The sequence below is a fragment of the Chaetodon auriga genome, chromosome 1, assembly GCF_051107435.1.
Source record: "Chaetodon auriga isolate fChaAug3 chromosome 1, fChaAug3.hap1, whole genome shotgun sequence".
Classification (NCBI taxonomy): Eukaryota; Metazoa; Chordata; class Actinopteri; order Chaetodontiformes; family Chaetodontidae; genus Chaetodon; species Chaetodon auriga.
In genome coordinates, this window is record NC_135074.1 from 16,444,439 (window position 1) to 16,465,979 (window position 21,541).

A 21,541-nucleotide genomic window follows, 5' to 3' on the forward strand; every position below is an offset into this window, starting at 1 on the left:
TCTTCCCTGCAGATACTGAGTGCATAACCCCATTTAGTGGGCTATACTGCTTTTAAACCTGTACTGAGATTTTGTTCAGTTCTGTTTACTTTTAAACAAACACAAGAACAACTGTAGCATGTTAGAAATACCTCCTTACATCTTCTACTACTCAACCAAATAATGACATCCATGTGTAATTCTCTGTAGCTGTTTGGGAGGATCATCAGTGGCATGGGGGGCAGGGCCATTTACAGTTCTTATGACTGTTAGCATCAATGGCAGTGGCCAATAGAAAGCACTACATGTGCTTTAAGATTCCATAAATGGAGTTAAAACATTTGTCTTTATTTCTAAGCTGGCGACTGGAAGCATTCCACACTGTGTGTGGAAACTGTAATGAAACTACTGCACGATTAAAGCTTTGTTGTTGTTGCTCCTAAAACCCTAACAAACTGCCATGAGTCACTCTCTCACTGTGAAAATACATGTTGAAACTGATGAACATACAGACAGCCCAGTCCAGAAAGCAGAGCAGCAGTCCCAGACCACAAAATTTGGAGGTACACATTAACAAGACGCTGAAAGAAAAGCTTTGCCATTCAAATCTGAAGATTTTGAAGACGTAATAGTGAATGAATGAAATCTTTAGCATTATATCATTATTGTTCATACAATTCATGAATTCATGCCAGCTGGCCCAAGTTATAGCTGGTTCTGAAGGTGTCACAGAGGATAGGCTGACATTAGTCATTGACATTATCGAGCTAACATTACCTCCATAACATTAAGTTAACCACTGCATGGGGCTATCAAAACGTTAACATTAAAACTCTAATTAGCTGGCACCTCGTTAGGTATAACCTGTGCTAAAACTGTGGCTCTGAGAATCGGACAGACAGAAATCCTCTTCCATTTCAGTCAGATTGTGTATGTTATGTGCTCCATGAAATCTCCTTTCAAGGCACCGGGTAGTATAAATAAGCTTTAGGGTATTCCAATCTGTACATTATCTGACAAATTACTAGAGAAGAAGCTCAGCAGTGTGACATCGTGATTCAACACTGTTTTCAAGGTATGCTTTAGTGTCTGTGAAAGACTTATGCAGCCTTGTAACTGAGGCCACCTTCCTGTGTCTGTGCTCGAGCATAGAAAGACGTGTAGGAGGAGTTTGTGGTATGTGCTCTTGTGAGTTAAGGTTGAATATTAACCTTTTCCTGAAGTTACCTTGGTTCAGTTTATTTGCTCTGAGTATTGGAGCAGAAACTAAACGCCTTTTCTTTAATTCCAAACTTGTCTCGATTGTCCTTTGCGTTCTAGACATAATTCTGGCACATTTTTGTTGTCCTCTTTCATCTTCCGTTGAAAACACAGGTCCTCTTTAGCCAGGGCCATGCCTCATTTTCCCCTGTCACGTTTAAATTAATCTTTGTTCCTCATTTTTTCCAGTGCTTTTCGTCTCTATTTGAAGTTGCATTTTCAGCTCTTTTTGACCACACGTGGCATCTTTATCCACTGAACATAATGTTTTTATAGACTAAGTGTGGAAATGGAAAAAGTCTTCCATTTGCTCGTTTAATCATTCGCCCGCGAAGCGTGATTGTTCAAGAGTGAAGTGTTATTTCGGGGTACTGAGATTGAGTTTTTGTGTCTTTGTCTGTCTCTCTTCTGCAGGGTGATGACGTCCTGACAGTCATCAAAATGAAAGCGCAGTGGCCAGCCTGGCAACCGCTTAATGTGTAAGTAATATATCTCGATTAGCATAATGCTCACCACATATCTGCCACTGACTACGCTGCTGCTTTGTGTTATCAGAAATTGCAAATCATCTACAAATGTTTCCAATAATTTGACTACAGTATAAAGCCAACTTGTGGAGACCTAAAACTTGCTAAAGACTGAATCACACTGCTACAGAATATTAAATATCTGGTGTTGTCTTCACAGATTGTTAATTCCCATAACTGCGGAAAAGTATCCTATTTTATCGTGAATGAAGGAATGAATGTAGTTTTTCAACAGCTACACAGCTCACATAGGTTTACAGTAAACAACACCATGAATTCATATGAGCCAGATACAGAGTGCTGCATAAACATTTTCCAAACAATTCTGACCTTCAGCATGAATGAAAATAGTTGTTTTTTTTTATGAGTGACTAAAAACTGCACTTTTAATTTACCTTTTACATACTATGCATTTTGCTATGTTAACAGAAATGAGCTGTCACCCAAGCTATGTGTGTGCATGGTCACACAGGAGAGCTTTAAAGGGTCACACGACACAAACAAAGAGTCGAGCCTTTGTGCTATTAATGAGCTGAGCAAATGCAAATATATTGAGAAAATCAGGCAAATATTTTTTTCTCTTTGTTTTTTCTCTAATTTGCATTGGTTGTTATTTGTTTTACAGTGATGCCTGGTGGTGAATTCATTATATAGACTGTTGCTGGTGAAACTGATCCTGGCCTTTCACTCAATAGGCTACCAGTTGTTATTTATTCATGAATGTATGAATGAAATGTAATTTTTGAGAAGCACTGGGAGAGCGCAGATATGGGCGGATTGAGCTTTGCATGTGACGCTCAGGTCTCCATCTATATACAGACTTACCCCACTTCATTCAACAATGGGCTGCTCAGGCGTTATTGCCACAATAATTCTTCGTGTTGTAAAGATTATGTTCATAGATGCCTGAGGAACAATTACGTTGCACTGGTTGCCTGTGCTATTGCAAATCATGTCCTTTGAATCAAAGCAGCTGGTTTGGTTGGCTGCATCTCCATATCAAGAAAGCAACAGTAGACGGCAACGAGCAAACATGATATTTTAAAGTGATCTTATCAATACCTTCATGTAGATAAAAAAAGAGGTAAAATAATTGTATTAAACAGAAATAGGTAAATTAAATTAATAAAGACTTTTACTTTCACTTGAGCAAATTCATGGGAGTAAATGTGCTTTTATTTGAGCAAAGAATGTCAGTATTGTACCCAGCACTGGTAGTACTATAGAAATCTGAATAAATACTATTTGAAAAAGTCCTTTCCAGGCATTTGAGACAAAGCTAGTAAACTTAAACACATCAAAATGAAATAGCAAGTCCAACTTCCAATAATTTATACACCAAAAGATTATATGGAAATTAACTCTCTTAAACCCTCATAGTTTGCTCAGTACAAAAGAAAATGTGGTTATTTTTCTATTATACAGAATATGGAAAAACCTGAGGAAAAATGTATTAGATTGCACAGTAGGACACATCCATCAGGACTGATGGGGTATCGAACTTAAAAGTCAAAATGTTCCACTCTCTTTTTTGTTGTTCTGTCTTTTAAGTAAAAGCATTATGTAACACTTACATTACATACATTTCTGACTTAATGCATGTGTAGAAACAGGAGTTGCTCAAAGGTTGATTCACAGCAGACCTCCTTTAACACCAGCCGGCATTATTACTAATGCTGAAGTCCCTCATGTGCTTGTCTCAGCCCTGCAGTGAATTTGTATTAGGATGGATTTAAATCATTCTTGAGCAACTCTATGGGGTCCGAAATGGGTCTGTGGTATATAAGCACCTTTGTTAACATGCCAGAAAATGTTCAGCGTGCTCCCTACATTCCTAAATGTACGTGATGGGATTTCTCAAGCAAACTTTAAGTCATACCACATTAAAATGACTGGAAAGCAACATTTGTGTCCACAATTTGGAGTTAATGGACCAAACTAGTCTCTACCATCAGTAATTCTCCACATACATGATATCGTGCTGTAGGTAAGATTTTAAGACTTTATGTGTCTGAACATACAGAAGGAGGTTAGCATCCAAAGTTCGACCAAGAGTTTGCTGATCAGTGAAAACTCAGATCAATGGTGCCCTGAAACTGCCAGCTACACTATGCTCACAGTGAGTGTGCTCATTTACTCCTAAATTCGTAAGAACCATTTAATCTCTTATTTATGAGAAAAACAAGAAGCTTGTTGGCTCAGCTAACTCAGAAGAACTTCAGTGGCAAAGGCCCGTGCAGTGTTGTTTCTTCAACCACGGGGCCTGAGTGAAGGCCATGTATTTTGTCTCCAAAGGAAAGTACACAGCCAGGAATAGATGCAGTGATAACCACTAGGGCTAATTAGCCTACTGTGTGCTGTATGGGCAACCAATTAATTGTTTCACACAGTGATTGTGTAAAGCACATGCAGCAGTGTGTCAGATCAATTATGTTGGCTTGGAGCAAGAAAAGGAGAGGATGTTTTGTTTTGATGACTACATGGAAGTGGTCTCACCATGAAAGTAGTTCAGTCTACGTTTTGCTTAACCAACTGGAAGATGTACCTTGTTAAAATCTTTAGAGAAGGTCTTTAGTTTTACATATGAGCCACATGAAAAATGCATCAGTGCATGTGTATTTCAGCACATTTCGTAGTTTGGAAGAAAAAGAAAGAGAGATAAAGGAAAACAGATAGCATGAAGAATACGCAAGTGATTAAATAAAGCCTCTGAAGAGACCGGGGTTTAAATACACTAGTAGTGTTTTTTTTTTTTTTTTGAGGTTAATTATGTGGTTTGAAACTGGTATGTGTACTGCAGCTGTACTCTGTGAAATGAAGTGGCTCCTCTTGCAGCAAGCTTTCAATTTGATTTGACTATAAAGAGCAAAATGATTGCTGGAACAAAGGGCAAAGCAGCAGAGATGTAGAGTGAGAGTAGAGGTGGGCGATGAGAAAGGAATGAGGCAGAAGAAGTGACAGCCATTATCACACATATTACAGCAATATGTCTACAGCAGTGGCTCTCCTGAGACCCAATTCATAATAGGCAAAAAGAAATAAACTTGAGTGCAGTAGGAATTTCTTTTCCGGGAAAAAGGTATACGAGACGGACTCTTGAGGGATGACCTAAGCATCTGTCAATATGGTTCAGATCACTGGGCCTTCGGTGAATAATTAAGCCCAATAGAACTGAAAATAGAATTTAATGAGAGTGATTAAACAATAAATAAGGTCAAACAATAAACTAGGATGAAAACATGAGCTTCCAATTCTAATCTTCTAGTGGTGTGAATTTCCCTCAGTATTCCTCCACTCGAAGTGTGACCGTCCAACCTGTGCTTTCTGTGTCGTTTATTAAAACTACAACTACTGTGGCACCACCCTGCACACTGAGAGAGAAACTGCCTTTCTGTTGCTAAGTGAGCCTGACCCACAGTGTCTGTATGTACCAGACCAGCTCAGCTGTTCTTAAGATCAGTCTTGTGGCTTGATAGTCCTCTCACTACCATATCGCTCTGCAGCCAAGGTACACAGAAATGACTTGGAGCAAAGTTACAGTTAGTTTTTCCAAATTTAAAAGCCGATAATACACTCCTTTATTTTTAATCAGTGAAATGTTCCATCTGATCTTTGTGGGCCGATGGATATGACTCAGTCTCAGTCACAATTCATCATGGCTTCCTCTGAGGCTCTTACTTTTCTTGCCTATCCTCAAACAAACTCAAAATATTACTGTTGACTGTGTTGGGAACAAGTAATGCTGGAATTATGCTTCTCCAGAGTCACACGTAAAGATCCCTGCTGACCTGCGCAGAGAGGGGCATTATGGGTAACCACAGATCACTGAGGAGCTTCTGTGCACGTCTCAACGACACGTTACACAGATCTGTGCATCAAGCAAGTCGATTGTTTGATTCTACTCCTGTCGATAGAGAGGTTTGAAAAAGAGATGGACACAAACATGAACATACAACCTACAGGCATAAAAAAACTGGCACAGAAATGTATGTGAGTGACCCCCGTACACATTTTCATAGACTGACAAAACTCTCTCAGTTCATGGCAGACGTGGCTCCAAAATGCCTGTTTTGTCGTGGTTAGAGGAACTGAAGCAAGTAATGTTTTAAAAATTTGAAAGATCTCATTCACAATACTTCTCAGGTGTAGGAAATGGCTGTGTACCAAAAAAGTGTGAAAATGTGATGTGTTGGAGGAACATCGTTATGTTGGAGGAAGAAGGAAGAGTGCCAGCCTCAGCTCCCTTCAAGCTGTAATTGTTGGGACACAATTTTATTCAGAGTTTAACATTTAAATTTTAGTTATGTCACTGACCACCTACACAAACAAACATTTAGGGTCTATGAGTTGGCAGGTATGTATTCATAATACAAGTCCAGCTGCTGTAGCGTCAATAGCTGCAGCTGTAGCTGAAACAGACACATTGTTTGTCAAGTGGCACTTTTTTAAGCAATCCTTACCTGCAGTAAGCCACCAATTTGAGTTTACAAGTGTTTTCCACATTAGCTGCATTAACATGGGCTCTTTTATTCCACTAATAATCAGAATAATGACCCAGTCAGAATAAAAATGCCTCATGTCACCATCTCAATTGGAAGAGACTGGCCCGATCTGCCCCAATCAGAAGGAAATTTCACTCTGGTGGAGAGGGGTGGTGTAAACCTTTGAAAATCTGTTCAATTACCAAAAAATAAAAAATATCAGGGCCTAAAAACCATGTAAATGCCCAATCTGATCATGTCTCTCTGACTGGAATCAGTATATTCTTTCTGTGCACATTTGCCTTCAGATAAAATACTTATGACTCTGTTCACTGTATCCTCTCACTCTCTACCACCAAGTCACTCTGTACACAGCAGTGTCTTCCTCTTCTAAATTTCTCACTAGCTCACCCCCTTTTGCCACTTTTCCCACTTCATACTGGATTAAAATGGTTGTGTCCATGACAGCTGCAGTTCCTCCCTGACACTCAGCTGGCTCCTCACTGTCTCTCCACTCCCGTTCTCTCTTGTCGGGCATCTTCATAATAACCAGAAGACTACTTGGGTTACATCTGATTAGCAGGTATAAAAATAAGCTGGTTGTCAGTGGTGTCAAATAAGGAGCTTTTGAAGACAAGAATGCAGCTGTTAATGAGCTTCCTTCTTTATTTCTACCACTCTCAGAACTACTCTTTGGGGTTAATTGCAATGGTTTGTGTGGGTGTGTGGTGTGGTGTAATTGTAGCTTGGATAGTGACCTAGCCCCACTTCTTGGCTAGCCTCTGTTAACTACTGTCCAACAAAGTGTTTTTGCATGGTAGAAACACATGAAACATACTGAGGTTTTCTATCGCTACAATAATTTGCTGATGATCGGACTGAGCTTTGACCATCTGAAGCCCTGCTTTAGCAAATCTGTCCACACATCAATAAATATCCCCGCTGTCAACAAAATATTTGACATGAAATGATGAAAACATTTTTAATTGTTGACCATTTAAGTAAAATATGCCCTTTTAATAGATGCCATGGATACATCACAGTTGACTTATGCAAGATGCTAGTTTTGGAAACCTGGCCATCACATATGCTGCATGCAAGTTTTTTGTGGCAGGAAGAGTTAATTAAACCAATCTGAATTACCAAGTGTGGAACTAAACTAGGCTCAGAGGTATTTTTGCTCGTATATCAGTAACATGTTTTGCCTAATCACAACCACAACTGATATCCCACCCACACAAGTAATTTGCAGAATAGTCAAACGTAAGGGGAAAAAAAGACCTGCAAACATTCACTATCAACACCTTTTCAAACATATGAACGCATTTTACAAAGCAGAAACATTTCATTGGGGTTATCTAGGGCGATTTATCCCTTCCTCGTTTGCTCTGTCTCTCCTTTTCTGTCAGTTACTCTTTGGCTTTTTGTAAAGCAGGTAGCTGTCTGAGATAAACCTCAGACTTGCAGTGCGCCCAGGAGTGTAGAGTCAAGTTGTGTGTTCTCAAGGGATAAGGCCTATTTCACATCAGAGACCATCATTAGTGGAGTCTGCAAGGGCAGGACTGAGTTGGCTGAAGTCAAATGGATTTACATGGGCATGGTGACAGGTGAAAAGGAATCCCTGGCCAATCGTCTAAGTTACAGCAAGAATCTTCCCACTCCTAATTAATCTCGTATTTGCTGGGAAAATTCTTGTAATTAGTTTAGCTGTCAATCATAGGTCAGGACAGATGGCCAGGGGGGCGTGTGTGTGTGTGTGTGTGTCTCCTGTGCAGGAACAGAGAATATGGTGTACAGATAGTCAGATGTGGTCTGGCAATGTGAGTCCAGAAAATGTTAAATAAAAAGTGAAAGGCACTGCAGGTATCTGTCTTTCTATCTTCTCTTTCTCTGTGTCTAAAGGCAGAGTTTCTCACTTCCAGGTGAGCTTCTCCTCTAGTTCAGCACCTGTTTCACAACATTACCTATCTTCTGTTTTCTTTTTCAAAACACGTTTAACAACTGCAGCTTCCTTGAGTTAATGACATTCATAGGTGCACTTTCTAAGCCTCATATCGCTGTTGAATGCTGACAGAATTATCAAAATGATAAGGTGTGTAGAGGTGGGGAGATGTCCCAAGTGAAACCTTATATCAGGCTGATCTGGGCATATTTTCATGTATCAGTATTGGTTAAAATAAACCTGATCCCCTTGTTTTTTTTGTTTTTTTTACTCAAGGCTGCTGTGTGTTGTGCACCTCTGCCCAACAGAGCTGCTCTCCTTTATAACATCCAGACTCCACGGTGTGAGCATTTAGTTTGTATGAATGCAGATTAGAGTGTGAATGTGAATGAGTTCTGATGCTGTTCATCTATTCTCTTAAGCTCCGGTGTTATCAGATGCATTTCAGAAATTTCCTGAATTGCATTCTCCCAGTTAAACTTTCATTCATATGATATCAGTCATTTAAGATTATCAAGGCAACAGTTTTGAACCAGGACCCACTTCGTTCTACATATGGGCCAAGTTGTTCATGATAAGTAAGCTGTGCCAGTGTAAGGTAGTGATTGAATACAGGTGTATATTTAATGAAGATGGCATATCATTTATTGCTGTATATATATTTATTTTTACTGTGTATACAGAAACGTACGCCGAGATGAAATAAGTTATACCTTATCACATTTTCAGGTTGTAGCATGAGTGTGCACTGGGCAGCTGTGTTATTAAGGTACAAATATAAGTGTTGTATTATCAGCACATACCTGATATCAAAGGATTCAGGTTGGGATCTGGATACCCCTTATGTGCACTAGACTAGAGGATCGATTATATAAACCACAGCAGACTATTGTATTCAGTTTCCTAAAGCCTCCTGTGCACACCTTGAATGGGACACTGTTGTTAGCATCCTGGATTCGTTGTTGATAATTGTTTACCTGCAAGTAAAATGTCAGAACTCGTTCACTTGGGTATCAGAAACTTGTTTTAGACACTAGTTTTCCTCTTGTATTTATTTCTAGTTCACGATGAGCAACCAAATGCATCAATGCATTTTTCTCTTTTCTCTTTTTTTTTCCCAAGCTGGTCATCTCCTTTAAGGCGGAGCAGGTGCAGCTAAGCCTCAGGTCTCCTGAAGGATGCACCTCTCATCCTTTCTGCTCATCAGTTTGGATGCAGCTGACACCTCTGTCCCTTCCTCACACCTACAAACCGCTTTGATTCACTCAGACCTCATTCTCACTCTCCCCTTTAGGCGGGCTGCCCCCTCAGCCGAATTCTCAGTGGACCGGACCCGTCACATCATGTCCTTCCTGACCATGTTGGGGCCTAGTCCAGATTGGAATGTGGGTCTGTCTGCTGAGGACTTGTGTACCAAGGACTGTGGTTGGGCCCAGAGGGTGGTCCAGGACCTGATCCCCTGGGATGCGGGCACTGACAGTGGGGTCACTTATGAGGTCAGTAACATTCAAACATTTTGATTTTAATAACTAAAAAAAATTTTATTAATTATTTATTAACCTACAGTACTTGTGGTGAAGAAAGCAAACACTCTGAAATATTCTTTTACAACGAGTTACATTGGAAACTGTAGCATTAGCGTCATTGGACGGGCCTAGAGAAACTGAAAGTGCCATAGTTTAAACTCTTTTTCATCATATTTACTGAAATGGAGATTTTACACATGACCAAATAACCGTCTCTTCAAATGTATTAAATAAATAACTTTAAACTTTACCAGTCATCATTATTTTCATTAAAAATGTAGTTACAACCCCACAGTCCCATCGAGATCCCAGCCTTTTGCAAACTGTTTGCACCTTTTACCCCTGAATAACCCTCCCTCTCACTCATATGACCAGCTGAGTCTTCCTTTCACACTCACATTGTGACCTTGTCAGGACGCCGCCCTCGTCTTCTTCATCTGCTCGTCTGCTCGCATTCACAACCGCTCCCTCTTTCACCTCTTCACATGCTGCCAGTGTGCAACAATTCAGGTATCATCACCCATGCAATTCTCCTTTAACAGCCTTCAACGTCCTCCCCTCCCGCCCTCAGCCTGAGGTGCTGTCTGCTGCTCGCTCCATGTTTCCAGTCAGCACTAACAGATTAGGTTGTGTGTGCGCATGTTTGACCAAACTCGATGACGCCATGTGTGAAACCTTTGGCTGATCCCTCGTAGCACACAGATGAACCCACTGAACTGTGCTCTCTTGGTTGTTTTGGCCAGCCCCAGGAATAATTTCAGTCTCCCTCTTCCTCTCTCTTCTTTTCCATCTCATATTTTTTCAGCTTGCCCTCTATACGTTAATTTTTGGACAGCTCCGAAATCCTTAACAGCAGCCAAAAAGACTTTAAACTTTATTTATACAGCCCTTTTCAAAACAAAGTTACAAAATGCTTTACATGATTGAACCAGGGTTAAAATATTGCAGGACTAAGGCAGAGAAAATTAGGCAATTAAAATAATACAAATAAAGCAATATGGTTTGATTCCAACCCAGAGTACATTTACACACAATAAAATAGGAATAAAACCAACAATAAAGATAAATAATAATAGTAATAAGACACGTTGGCGATAGAACAGTGTGCTAGAATTCATGAAACACTTCTCTATAAAACCTTTTGTGAACTGAAAGTGCAGAATCTGAATCATGCACTGCAGGGATTTTCATACGGTGAGGTGTGGAGGAAGGCAAAGATGCTGTGTGGGGTGAAAGGGACCGGCGTTCTAGAAACAACAAGAAGTTAGTTGTTTGACTTGCTGATTTGGCCCATTTATCAAGACAGTCAGCAGTTAGCACTGCAGCAGTAGCCATGACGCCCAGTTCACGGAGGAAATTCAGGTCCTTTAACACCCTCGATGTCTAATTGCTGCAATTAGGGTCAAAAATCGTACTTATCAGATTCATTAATCTGACCACAGACAGGATACACATCTCTTTAGATTCAGGGTGAGTTCGCCAGGGATGTCCATTCAATATAAATGCCCATAAATCTGCCTAAAATTCATAAAAAAGATGCTCCTTATACCTTCTGAACCAACTTCAGAATAATCACATTTAAACGTTTTCTTCAGGATCAAAGTAATCCAAGGTTAGTTGTCTATAAGACCTGGTAAACAGTGATCTGGATCTGAATGCATGATTCTTCGGTCGCAGACTGAAAACTTGGCCCTTTAACAAAAAAAAAAGTCTCTATCTCTCATTCTCTTATTATTATAAATGCAGCACTTGAAGCAATTCAGCACATTTCTTGCAGTTCATTGTGCTTGGGTGATTCCTGCAATTGTTGGGTTGTGTCCACATGGTTGAACGCACTTATTTCAAGTCGCTTTGGATAAAATCACTCTCATGAGTTTTGCAGTGCTCAAATATCAAAGATGTAGGTGTTAAATGCCAACAAAACAAGTATTTCCATAATTTTGTGAGAATTACAACTTGCTCAAACTCAACCATACAGCTGAGAATAAGCACAGAACACACAAGTATCATGTTTAAGCTTTTCGGAGAGATCAATGAAAAAAAAAACCCTCGATCCAAAAATACATAGTGCAGCAGAGGAACAGAGGCTATTCTGGACGTGAGGTTGGACTTTGGCTCTGTGTTTGTTAAAGACACAGGCATGTAACAGAGTAATGAGATCCGTCCTTTGTGCCATTAGTTTTACTGTATCTTTTAATTAGTGGCCACTCATTACCCTTCTCGCTATCTCTCTCGCTCTCACACACAAACACAAACAGTTCTGCTCTTGTCTGTTTTTTTATGGGTGGTCTCAGTGGGGGGGTGAAGGATGAGCTGGTCCTCTGCCTCCAGACAGCCTCTGGCGGTGATGCTTCTATCAACCCCATGCTGGCAGACCTTTACTGTTGACTAATAAGAGCATCTCCCATATAAACTACATCGCCCCTTCACAGCTGCTCTCCAACTTTTAAGGCTTGTCCTTTGTGCGACTTGTGCTTTTGGGTAACTTTGACTGACTTTGTGCTCATTGGACTTGCACAAATGTATTTTTCAAACAAATCCTGACAGTGTGTTATTTGTGAAATTCTAAAGATCCATGGCTTCGTGTTTTTTGTCTTCTTCTTTTTCTGTCTTTCTGTGTCCTTCTTTTAGTCTCCCAACAAGCCCACTATACCCCAGGACAAGATCCGTCCCCTGACCAGTCTGGATCATCCACAGAGCCCTTTCTATGACCCTGAAGGGGGCGCCATCACACCTGTGGCCAGGGTGCTGGTGGAGCGCATCGCCAGAAAGGTCTGTTTTCACACCGGTCAGCTCTTGCTGCAGATATGGATACTAGGCGGCTTTCGTAGGATAATAATCACAATGCAGGCAATTGCATAATGGTAGCATATTTTAACAGATAAAGCCACGCATTCCGACTTCATTTGAGAATCATAATGTTATAATAACAAGGCTTGAATTATATTTAAATATTACTGCAGAGGGCAGTACAGTGACCCAGTGATTAACCAAGGAGAGCTGGGCTGTTCTGCTTGCTTCTCTGCAGATTATTTTCTCTTCACAGGCACTGACAGCCTTGCTTTATATCTATTTTGAGGGTGATCCTCTAGTATTTCCACCTCCATGCTACACTGAAAAATCAGCCAAATTAGATTGACATGAAAGTAGAACTGGAATCTTTTAATATCTGCCATCGTTGTGGTGCATAGATGCCTTTTGAAAGCTTCAAAAGCAGAGACAGAGAGGAAGGGAGAGAGACCTTTACTTTCTCTTTATCACTGCTGAGAAGGTACGATGATGAGTTCAATCCTGGCCATCAATACAGCCACTGATCAGCATTAGATGTACTTCTTGTGTTTGTGTTGTACAGGGTGGGAGTAGAGTTTCATAAGGTGACAAAAATCATTGGTACACCTGTCAACAAGTTTGCCGCTTTCCAAATTGAACAAAAATGAAATATAGGCTTTCTGAAATGTGATTTGTGTCACACAGTGTCAGTTGTTAGGAGTAGCAGTAGTAGTAGCAGTAAGTAATGTGCAGTTCAGTTTCAAGTACACGAAACAGCTCTACTTCAAAGTAGGCAAGACATAATTTAAAAACAATGGAAATGTGATATTTCTTCAGCCCGTATGTGAATGATGGGACCTCATAGCTCTATGTAAGGGTAATATTTTGAGCTGTCACCACCGCTGTCAAAGTGAACATATAAGAAGAAGAAGAAATTACATTATTGCTCATGTGTGTTGTGACACAACTCCTAAAAGAACGATGAACAATGAAAGACAAGGGATGAAAAAAGTCAAAGTTAATTAAAGCATTTATGGGTAGGTATTAAAATTCACTCTGAAAAATAACCTTTTTTCTAATTATACTTTGATGAGTGCTGAAACACATTCCCTCGCATCTCGCTGCAAACCAGAAAGGGATGAGGGGTTGGCAGTCCTTCAGCGGCATCTAGAGGCAGCTGTGGGGATTTTGCTTTATTGCTTTGCCACAACCAATTACCATTTATTTACTCAAACAACAAACACACTGGCACACACTCTGAGTTTACACTTGCAGAATGCGAGAACATTCATTTTTATGCAGCATATCTTCTGCCTGTGTACTGTGTGGATACCAGAGTTAAGAGAACTTATGCTTCCTTCCCATTAACCGGCTGCCACTCTTTACTTGATAGCTATCAGAAACAAACAAAAGGGTTTAGAGAGCAAACAGAGAAGCGTAGCAAGAGAGCATGTACAGCATGATAGAATATGTCACAGCACTACTGTGTGTCTGCAGGGCGAACAGTGCAACATTGTGCCAGACAACGTGGATGACATTGTGGCAGATATCGCCCAGGAGGAGAAAGAGGAAGGTCTGGACCCTGCTCCTGTTTTTCCTCACTTGCTTTTTACACAAAATTAAAAGCATAGTTGCAGTGGTAGGCTGTTATTCTGTCTGTGCTCCCTTTACCATCCTGCAGATGATACTCCTGAGACCTGTATCTACTCCAACTGGTCTCCGTGGTCCGCCTGCAGCTCAGCAACTTGTGAAAAAGGCAAGCGGATGAGGCAGAGGATGCTAAAGGCCCAGCTGGACCTTAGTGTGCCCTGCCCACACACCCAGGATTTCGAGCCTTGCATGGGGCCTGGATGCAGTGACGAGGGTGAGTGTCTATCTAAAGACAAAAACAAAACAAAAACGTATGTAGACGATGATGTAGAAGACATGTGAATTCACTCTTTAAAGGTTCAGCATCTACGCAGTTATGACAATTATTAATCTCTGTTCATTTCAGTTTGAATTGTAGGATTATTGCTTCCATTAATGTTTTGACACTTAAAGAAGCAAGGGCATGTTTTTCTTAAAAAACGGTTTTATTGTTGTAGGCCATCAATAATACCCAAGGCTCCATTCTACAGCAGCAATTAAGTGAGAGCAGAGGCAATGAGAGCACTTTGTTTATACAGCAGGCTTTTAAATTTCACAGCAAGTCAAGTTAAATTGCATGAGGTCATTAAATATATTTTGTAAGATTTTGAAAGTAATTCACCAAAGAAATGATGTCTGCTGGTTGCTCGGGGTTTTGTTTTACTTTATGATCATTTTTGCTCCAGAGCAGGTCGGATGTTGATCAGTCAGTCTTTCACTCTTTTGGTCTAAAATAATGACTTGACCTTTCACCAAGCACCACCATCAAATGCAAGTTTCCTTTGGCCAAGGTTGATCGGGAGGTTGAATGTGCCTGTCAGGGCCTTTAATTACTGTTTTAATGGAAGACTTATTGTGCTTTTAGACATTAATTATTTGCATCACGTTTTCCACTTTAAATGCTGAATATGCAGAAATATCAAGACCCTTGCTTATGATGATATGGTAGACTTTATTTATTTAGCACTTTTTAAAAAACTAAGTTACAAAGTGCTTTATGGGGGAAAAAAGATCAAAACGCTTCAGCACTACTGTTAAAGAAAATCTTCATAAAATGAAAATGAATATGTATAATATGCCACAATAAAAAACGAGAGAGTGGAATAAACTCAATAAAAGTGTCTGAATCAGCCAGAAAATTACGCCGGCCATAGACTCACTCACTCCCTCACAGATTATTCCAATTAAATGTGCTGAGAAAATCCTCCTGTTGGTGCCATAACACATGCACACTGCCCTTCTGCTTCAGCGTAGCCTGGCTGGCTGCCTACACACATCAACGGCACGGAAATAGCATCTTGGAGAGACTATGTACAAGATGGGCTGTAAATCTCACATGGTTCATCGAACGTGGATGTAAACACCCTGAAATCGGAGCTGAAAGTTTTAACCTCACAATCACTGTTTCATTTCAAATCTAGTGAGCAGGAGCACAGAAATGTCCCCGTCTTAACATCAACCTTCTGCCTCCATACACCAGCTCATCTGCTTCTGGACAGTGTGTCCCAGTCCCAGAGTTATGAGGTTCATATTAATCATTACTGGCCTTTATTAGTCATTTTTACATGTGAAAACCTTTTCACAGGACAATGGGATGACAGAGGGACAGGGTGTAGGGACAGGTAGGGGACAACATGACTAATATCTGAGTCCCATCACAATCTGATGTGTCACGACAGCAGTCGTGGTTTAAAAGGTGTGTGTTGATGTTCACTGCTAAGTGTTCATCCTGTCAGTGTGTGCTGGTATTTCGGGTAGACAGCTGGTGTGTGCAGTGTGCAAACGTCATCTTTTGATTATTGTGAGGAACTGTTTTGGGGATCTTTTAATATTAATAATACTAGTGGACATTTCTAACATACAGGAGATTTGAAAGATCTAATATATACAGTAAATATATAAAGCATGCATACAGTGTCAAACTACTGAGCCCTGTATGGCTATTGGTGAGATTAGAAGCTTCTTGTATAACTAGCTTATTTTACCTTAAATACACATTTTCCTTTTTTTTGGTTACATTTTTATATAGAACTTTTTACACAAACAAATGTAGCTCATAGTGATTTACACTGAGAGAAAATAACAGTTGTAACAGAGTGACATTGCAGACAACTTAAACAGACAATAACATACATGTGCCTATATTTCACCTATATGTCAAAAAGGGAATATACATTTTTTTAATAGAGCAAATTAATTACAAAGGCAGTAGAATATCAGTGTTGTTGCACGGTGAGGTTTTTTAGCAGTTACTTGAAAGCCTGGTTTTCTGTCCTTAGATCTAGAGGGAGAGTGTTCCCAGAGGCAGCTTCACTGTCTTCTCTGTTTTGTCGCTCCCTTTGTGCTACGGCGAGCAGCAGAGAGAAAGATCGGATGGTTCTGTCAGGGGCTTATCTGCAGGAGCATATAAGCATTATACTCAAGGGGCAAGTCCATGAATAGATTTATAGATAGAAGTAAACGGATCTATCCTAAAACTGGAAGATAGTGCAAGGACTATTTGCTTTGGTCCAGGTTAACTGTCAGAAGCATTTTGTACAAACTTTGATGCATTTATAGACATTTTGCAGCCACCTGAGAGTAATGTACTGCACTAATTATGCGTGTGTGTTGAATGCATGCACAAGCTTCTATCTATGTCATTTTTTAATGTTCAGAAATGACAGTATGCTGTTAATATAATATTCAGAAGTATGCCGTCATCAGTGTATAATATGGTCGCTGTCCATCTGGAGAAACATGCTGCAGCGTCAGAAACAATGCCAATTCAAAAACACATAGAAAAATGGCAACGTGCTGCAAATGGAAATACGTGCTGCAGAAGGCCATCTCTCTTTCTCTCAGGCAAAAAAATCAAGCATTTCAACTTAGCGCTGCTCCTACAGGCCTGGAGAATTTTTCTGTTCTATTTGTTTTCAGAGTTTGTGTGTTTTACACACTTGGGGGGGGGGGGGGGGTTCAGTTGCTTGCCATCTGCAAACTCACCACTAGATGCCTCTAAATCCTACACACTGGCCCTTCAAGTAAAAGTAGCAATAGTACACTGTGAAAATACTCCACTACAAGTGAAAGTCCTGCATTCAAAACTGCTTAAAAATAAAAGTACTCCTTCTGCAGTAAAGGTACTTAGTTACATTACACCTCTGATTAATTGTTAGGGAATATTCCCTCCTTGCTCTCTTTGATCAAAAACTAGAATCTCTGTTCAATTTAGTCACCAATGATTTGTTGAGCATAACTTAAAGTTTCTTTGGACAGATTCACTTTAATGCTCCTGGTTATCAGCTAATATTACATAAACTTTTAAACATACATTCACATACTGTGACGCACTTGTGTATCACTTGCTTTCCTGTTTCCTGCTATAATGGTGAAACATGTATGTAACAAGAATATATACAAATATAAAGATATATATTCCACATGAAAGCATAGTTTTTGGGAGCCTCCATCCCTCTGATACCTCCAACCTCCTATCTCCACCACTCAAGCACCAGACCTGGGGTGGCAGCCCCTCTCCATAGCCGCCTCATCCCTTTAGAACTCTCTCCCCAAACATATCCAAGACTGCACTGATGTGTTCATGTTCACTTATCAAAACTCACCTTTCAGAACTGTTTTAATGTGGGATTAATGTTGTGTGTTACGAAGCATTTTTAATGTATTGTTTTCTATGATCATTTTAACTTATGTAAAGTGTCTTTGGGAGTGTCATGACACGCGCTCTAAAAATAAAAGACATTAGAATTTGTTATTATTAGAAACAATTTACAGCAGTTAGTGACATTTCTAAGAGATGACAGCATTCAGTTACCAAAATCACTGACCCCCCCCGAAGCTTGCTTACATCTTCCTCTTTGTCCTCTGACTCTTCAGATGCTTCCACCTGTATGATGTCAGAGTGGATCACCTGGTCTCCATGTAGTGTGTCCTGCGGGATGGGTTCACGTTCTCGGGAGCGTTACGTGAAGCAGTTCCCTGATGACGGCTCGGTCTGCACCCTGCCCACAGAAGAGACCGAGAACTGTCTGGTCAATGAAGAATGCTGTGAGTTTTCCCTTTTCCTTTAACATCATTAAGTCACACTGTACGTTTACTTTACTTTGTCTTTTCCTCTTGCCCTTAGCTCCCAGCAGTTGCCTTGTAACAGAGTGGGGTGAATGGGATGTGTGCAGTGCCACCTGTGGTCTTGGCATGAAGAGGAGAGAGCGCATGGTGAAGATGCCTCCTGCAGATGGCTCCAATTGTGGGGCAGAGGTGCTAGAGGTGGAGAAGTGCATGATGCCAGAATGTCGTGAGTAGCACCATGACTATCCTGACACCTCCTACACTGCAAATCTGGAGGAAAATTGTCTCACTAGGCAACTGGGCACATGGGGCCGATGGCCAAGCTGTAGATCCATGAAAGTAGCTCTGAAGTACGAAAGTAGTTTTCCGGTAATAACTATCTGAACTTTAATCAAAGAGGAAATGAATTCACAACTCAAACTTTTGAATCACCTTATGTCTCTTGTTCCGCTCCTATTGTTGTCTTTTTAAAAAGTTGATTTGATCAGTTGCATGTATGTTTTGGATATTAAAATACACGTGAGTCACTCCTGTTGTGTACAGATACAATCCCCTGCATGCTGACTCCATGGTCTGACTGGAGTGACTGCAGCGTGACTTGTGGGAAGGGCTTGAGGACACGACAGCGAATGCTGAAGTCCCCTGTGGAGCTGGGAGAGTGCACGGAGGAGTTAGAGCAGGTGGAGAAGTGCATGCTACCAGAGTGTCGTAAGTAATAAACGTCTCACATACTGTACATGTAGAATTTATAGAAACTCACAATAAATTTGTTTTTGCTATGCAATCTGGTGCCTTGATGCAGTTATATGCAGTTATGACGACCTATGTACTGCATGCCTGTTCCAGATTTACAGTAATGTGGTTCTTACTGGTCGATGTGAGAGGTAACAGATGAGTTCATGTGCTGTATTTGCATTTGAGCTGGAATTAAAATCTGTACGTGAAGTGTTTTAAAGGAGAGATCTAACATTAGGGAGGGGTTATAAAAAAATACCATGAAAATAATCAACATTTTTAGGTTAGTTAGAGCTATAAGACCCCGGTGAAATGAACTGACATGTGTTTTTAGGTCAGTTAGAAATAGCTACATAGTCTGTCCTGACACGTTTGTCTCCCAAGTGCCATAATCCCTTGACAAACAGATTCAAGGGATCTGTGTCAAAAAGTTTGTCTGTGTTATGTTTTTAGGTGAAAAAAATTATATTGCTTGATATATTGCTATTTGGTTTTCATATTCAGATGCTGGTGTTGCTTTCAAAATGCCAGTATCAGTTTGGATGTACTTTTTATTCACCGTGTCTGTTGTTCTCTGTAAATGATGTAACGGATCTTCCATGATGAGTTGTGTGGTTATCAAAAAACAATGCATGACGCTCAGGCATATTGATAAGTGATGCACTCTTTAAATAGAAAGATGTTTTGCATCTTTATCCCACTATCTTGACACAAATGATACTCGATTACACCAAGAAGCCTGAGAAGCTGTTGCCATACCAGTCAAAACACAGTTTCCTCATACGTTTTGTGTTCCCATAAGGATTGTAATTTATGTATAAATCCATTTTGTTGTTTCAGGTCTTACAGTTATTAATACTGTACATTGTATGTTTTTTCATGTTAGTGCTTATTAGCTTACCGCAGTGGTGAGGAAGCTACATCAGACCCATGTGGTTATGTGAGAACAAATCACACTCTAGAAAACCAGACAAGTATTCTCTGTGGTGCCTCTGTATAAATAATTATAAGATGCACGTGGATTCATATATGATCCATGACTTGTAATTCTGTCTCCTCAGCCATAGACTGCATCATGTCAGAGTGGACTGAGTGGTCAGAGTGCAATAAGTCCTGTGGGAAGGGTCACACGATCAGGACACGCATGGTGAAGCTGGAGCCTCAATTTGGAGGAGACCCCTGCTCTGAAACCATCCAGAGGAAGAAGTGTAAGATCAGGAAGTGCAACCGAGGACAAGCCAACAGCGACGAGAAGAAACGACGCAAGGAACAGCGTGAAAAGAGGAGGAGCAAACAGGGCAGAGCTGAGGTCACCACCGAGCATCCAGGTTTGGCGTCCCACCTCATCACATTCAAAACTACGACACCACACATTATTCTGACAGTCTCTCTCTTCCCTTTCTCTTGATTTCTACCTTCTAGGGTGTAAAATGAGACCGTGGTCGAGTTGGACAGAATGTACCAAGCTGTGCGGTGGAGGTATTCAAGAGCGGCTCATGACAGTGAAGCAGAGGTTTAAGACTGCCCAGCTGTCCAGCTGCAAGGACAGGAAGGAGATCAGGGCCTGTAACGTGCACCCGTGCTAGGAAGGAGTAGGGGGAGCCGGAGCTGGTGTGGAAGGGAGGGAGGGATGACAGTGGGGCTGGGAGCAGGACAGGGCAAGGCACACTGTCGCACAACGATCCAATGCACTCCGTTTAGGGCTGAAACAGCACATACTCGAATCTGTATTGGTTAAATCCAGAGCTCAGGTCAGTGGTCACCAAGAGAGGATGAACTTAAAGATCGCGCTGGAAAACTCTGGATCTAAACTACGCCGATTCTTCTGTGCTTTCAAACTAGCTCTGACACACATACAACTCTTTTGCAAGGTTACTGTAAACTTGTTGTGGTATGATATATCCTGAAAATATAATTATGAAATATAAATTGATTTAATAATAAGATAAAGAACCATTATATCTTGTGGTATCCTTCAGTAGTACAGTATATTCCAGACTTTAAAGCACAGGTGCCCAGCCATTCCAGTGTTTTATATGCCTTCAATTGTTCAGTTGTTTCTAGGACACAAAATGCCCAGTTGACTTTTTACCCAGCTGTATTGTTGTACATGTAGATGCACCACAATTGAGATCTATATGATTTTCAGCATTATTAGAAGATTTTGTTATTTTTTTGCTGTGGAATTTTTGATAAGAATGTGTCCCAAGATTCTTACCAAAGTCTCGTGTAGATGTTTTCTAGATCTTTTCCCCTTCTTTCCTTTATCTCTGTTCCTCTAACATATTAATATTTTGGAATAATATCACCTTTACAATAAAAGTAAATGTGACAACTTGTCACCTGGATCTGTCTTTTTATTTGGAGGATAAAAGTGTTATGGAGGTAGTCCATGTTGTGCACTTCTGTGGCCATTGGGTGGCGATAAGTAGCTTAAAACCTCTGCCTTCAATTAGGGAGCTGCTCACTCCTCAGGCGGCTTGTTCTAATGTCATGCTGTACCGGCTGACTTGTCCCTTAGCCCCCCTCGAGACATATAATGGCCACAAGGGGGCAGTGTGGTGCAAGAAAGATGACAGAGGGGCGTTTTATTCATTTTTGTATTGTAATTTGGTACACAAGTAA

At 40.6% G+C, this 21,541-nt stretch overlaps 1 protein-coding gene across 1 annotated transcript in view; it reads left to right on the forward strand.

Annotated features, from left to right (window-relative positions):
- spon1a (spondin 1a) overlaps positions 1–21,263 on the forward strand; it is a 65,719-nt gene extending 44,456 nt beyond the window's left edge. The window contains exons 7-16 of the mRNA XM_076726863.1: positions 1,654–1,718; positions 9,484–9,685; positions 12,347–12,487; positions 13,982–14,057; positions 14,166–14,348; positions 17,990–18,160; positions 18,240–18,407; positions 18,725–18,889; positions 19,978–20,244; positions 20,339–21,263. Coding sequence (XP_076582978.1) covers positions 1,654–1,718; positions 9,484–9,685; positions 12,347–12,487; positions 13,982–14,057; positions 14,166–14,348; positions 17,990–18,160; positions 18,240–18,407; positions 18,725–18,889; positions 19,978–20,244; positions 20,339–20,502 — 1,602 coding nt within the window. The 3' untranslated portion in view covers positions 20,503–21,263. The remainder of the gene's footprint in view (positions 1–1,653; positions 1,719–9,483; positions 9,686–12,346; positions 12,488–13,981; positions 14,058–14,165; positions 14,349–17,989; positions 18,161–18,239; positions 18,408–18,724; positions 18,890–19,977; positions 20,245–20,338) is intronic.
- Positions 21,264–21,541: the final 278 nt, after the last annotated feature.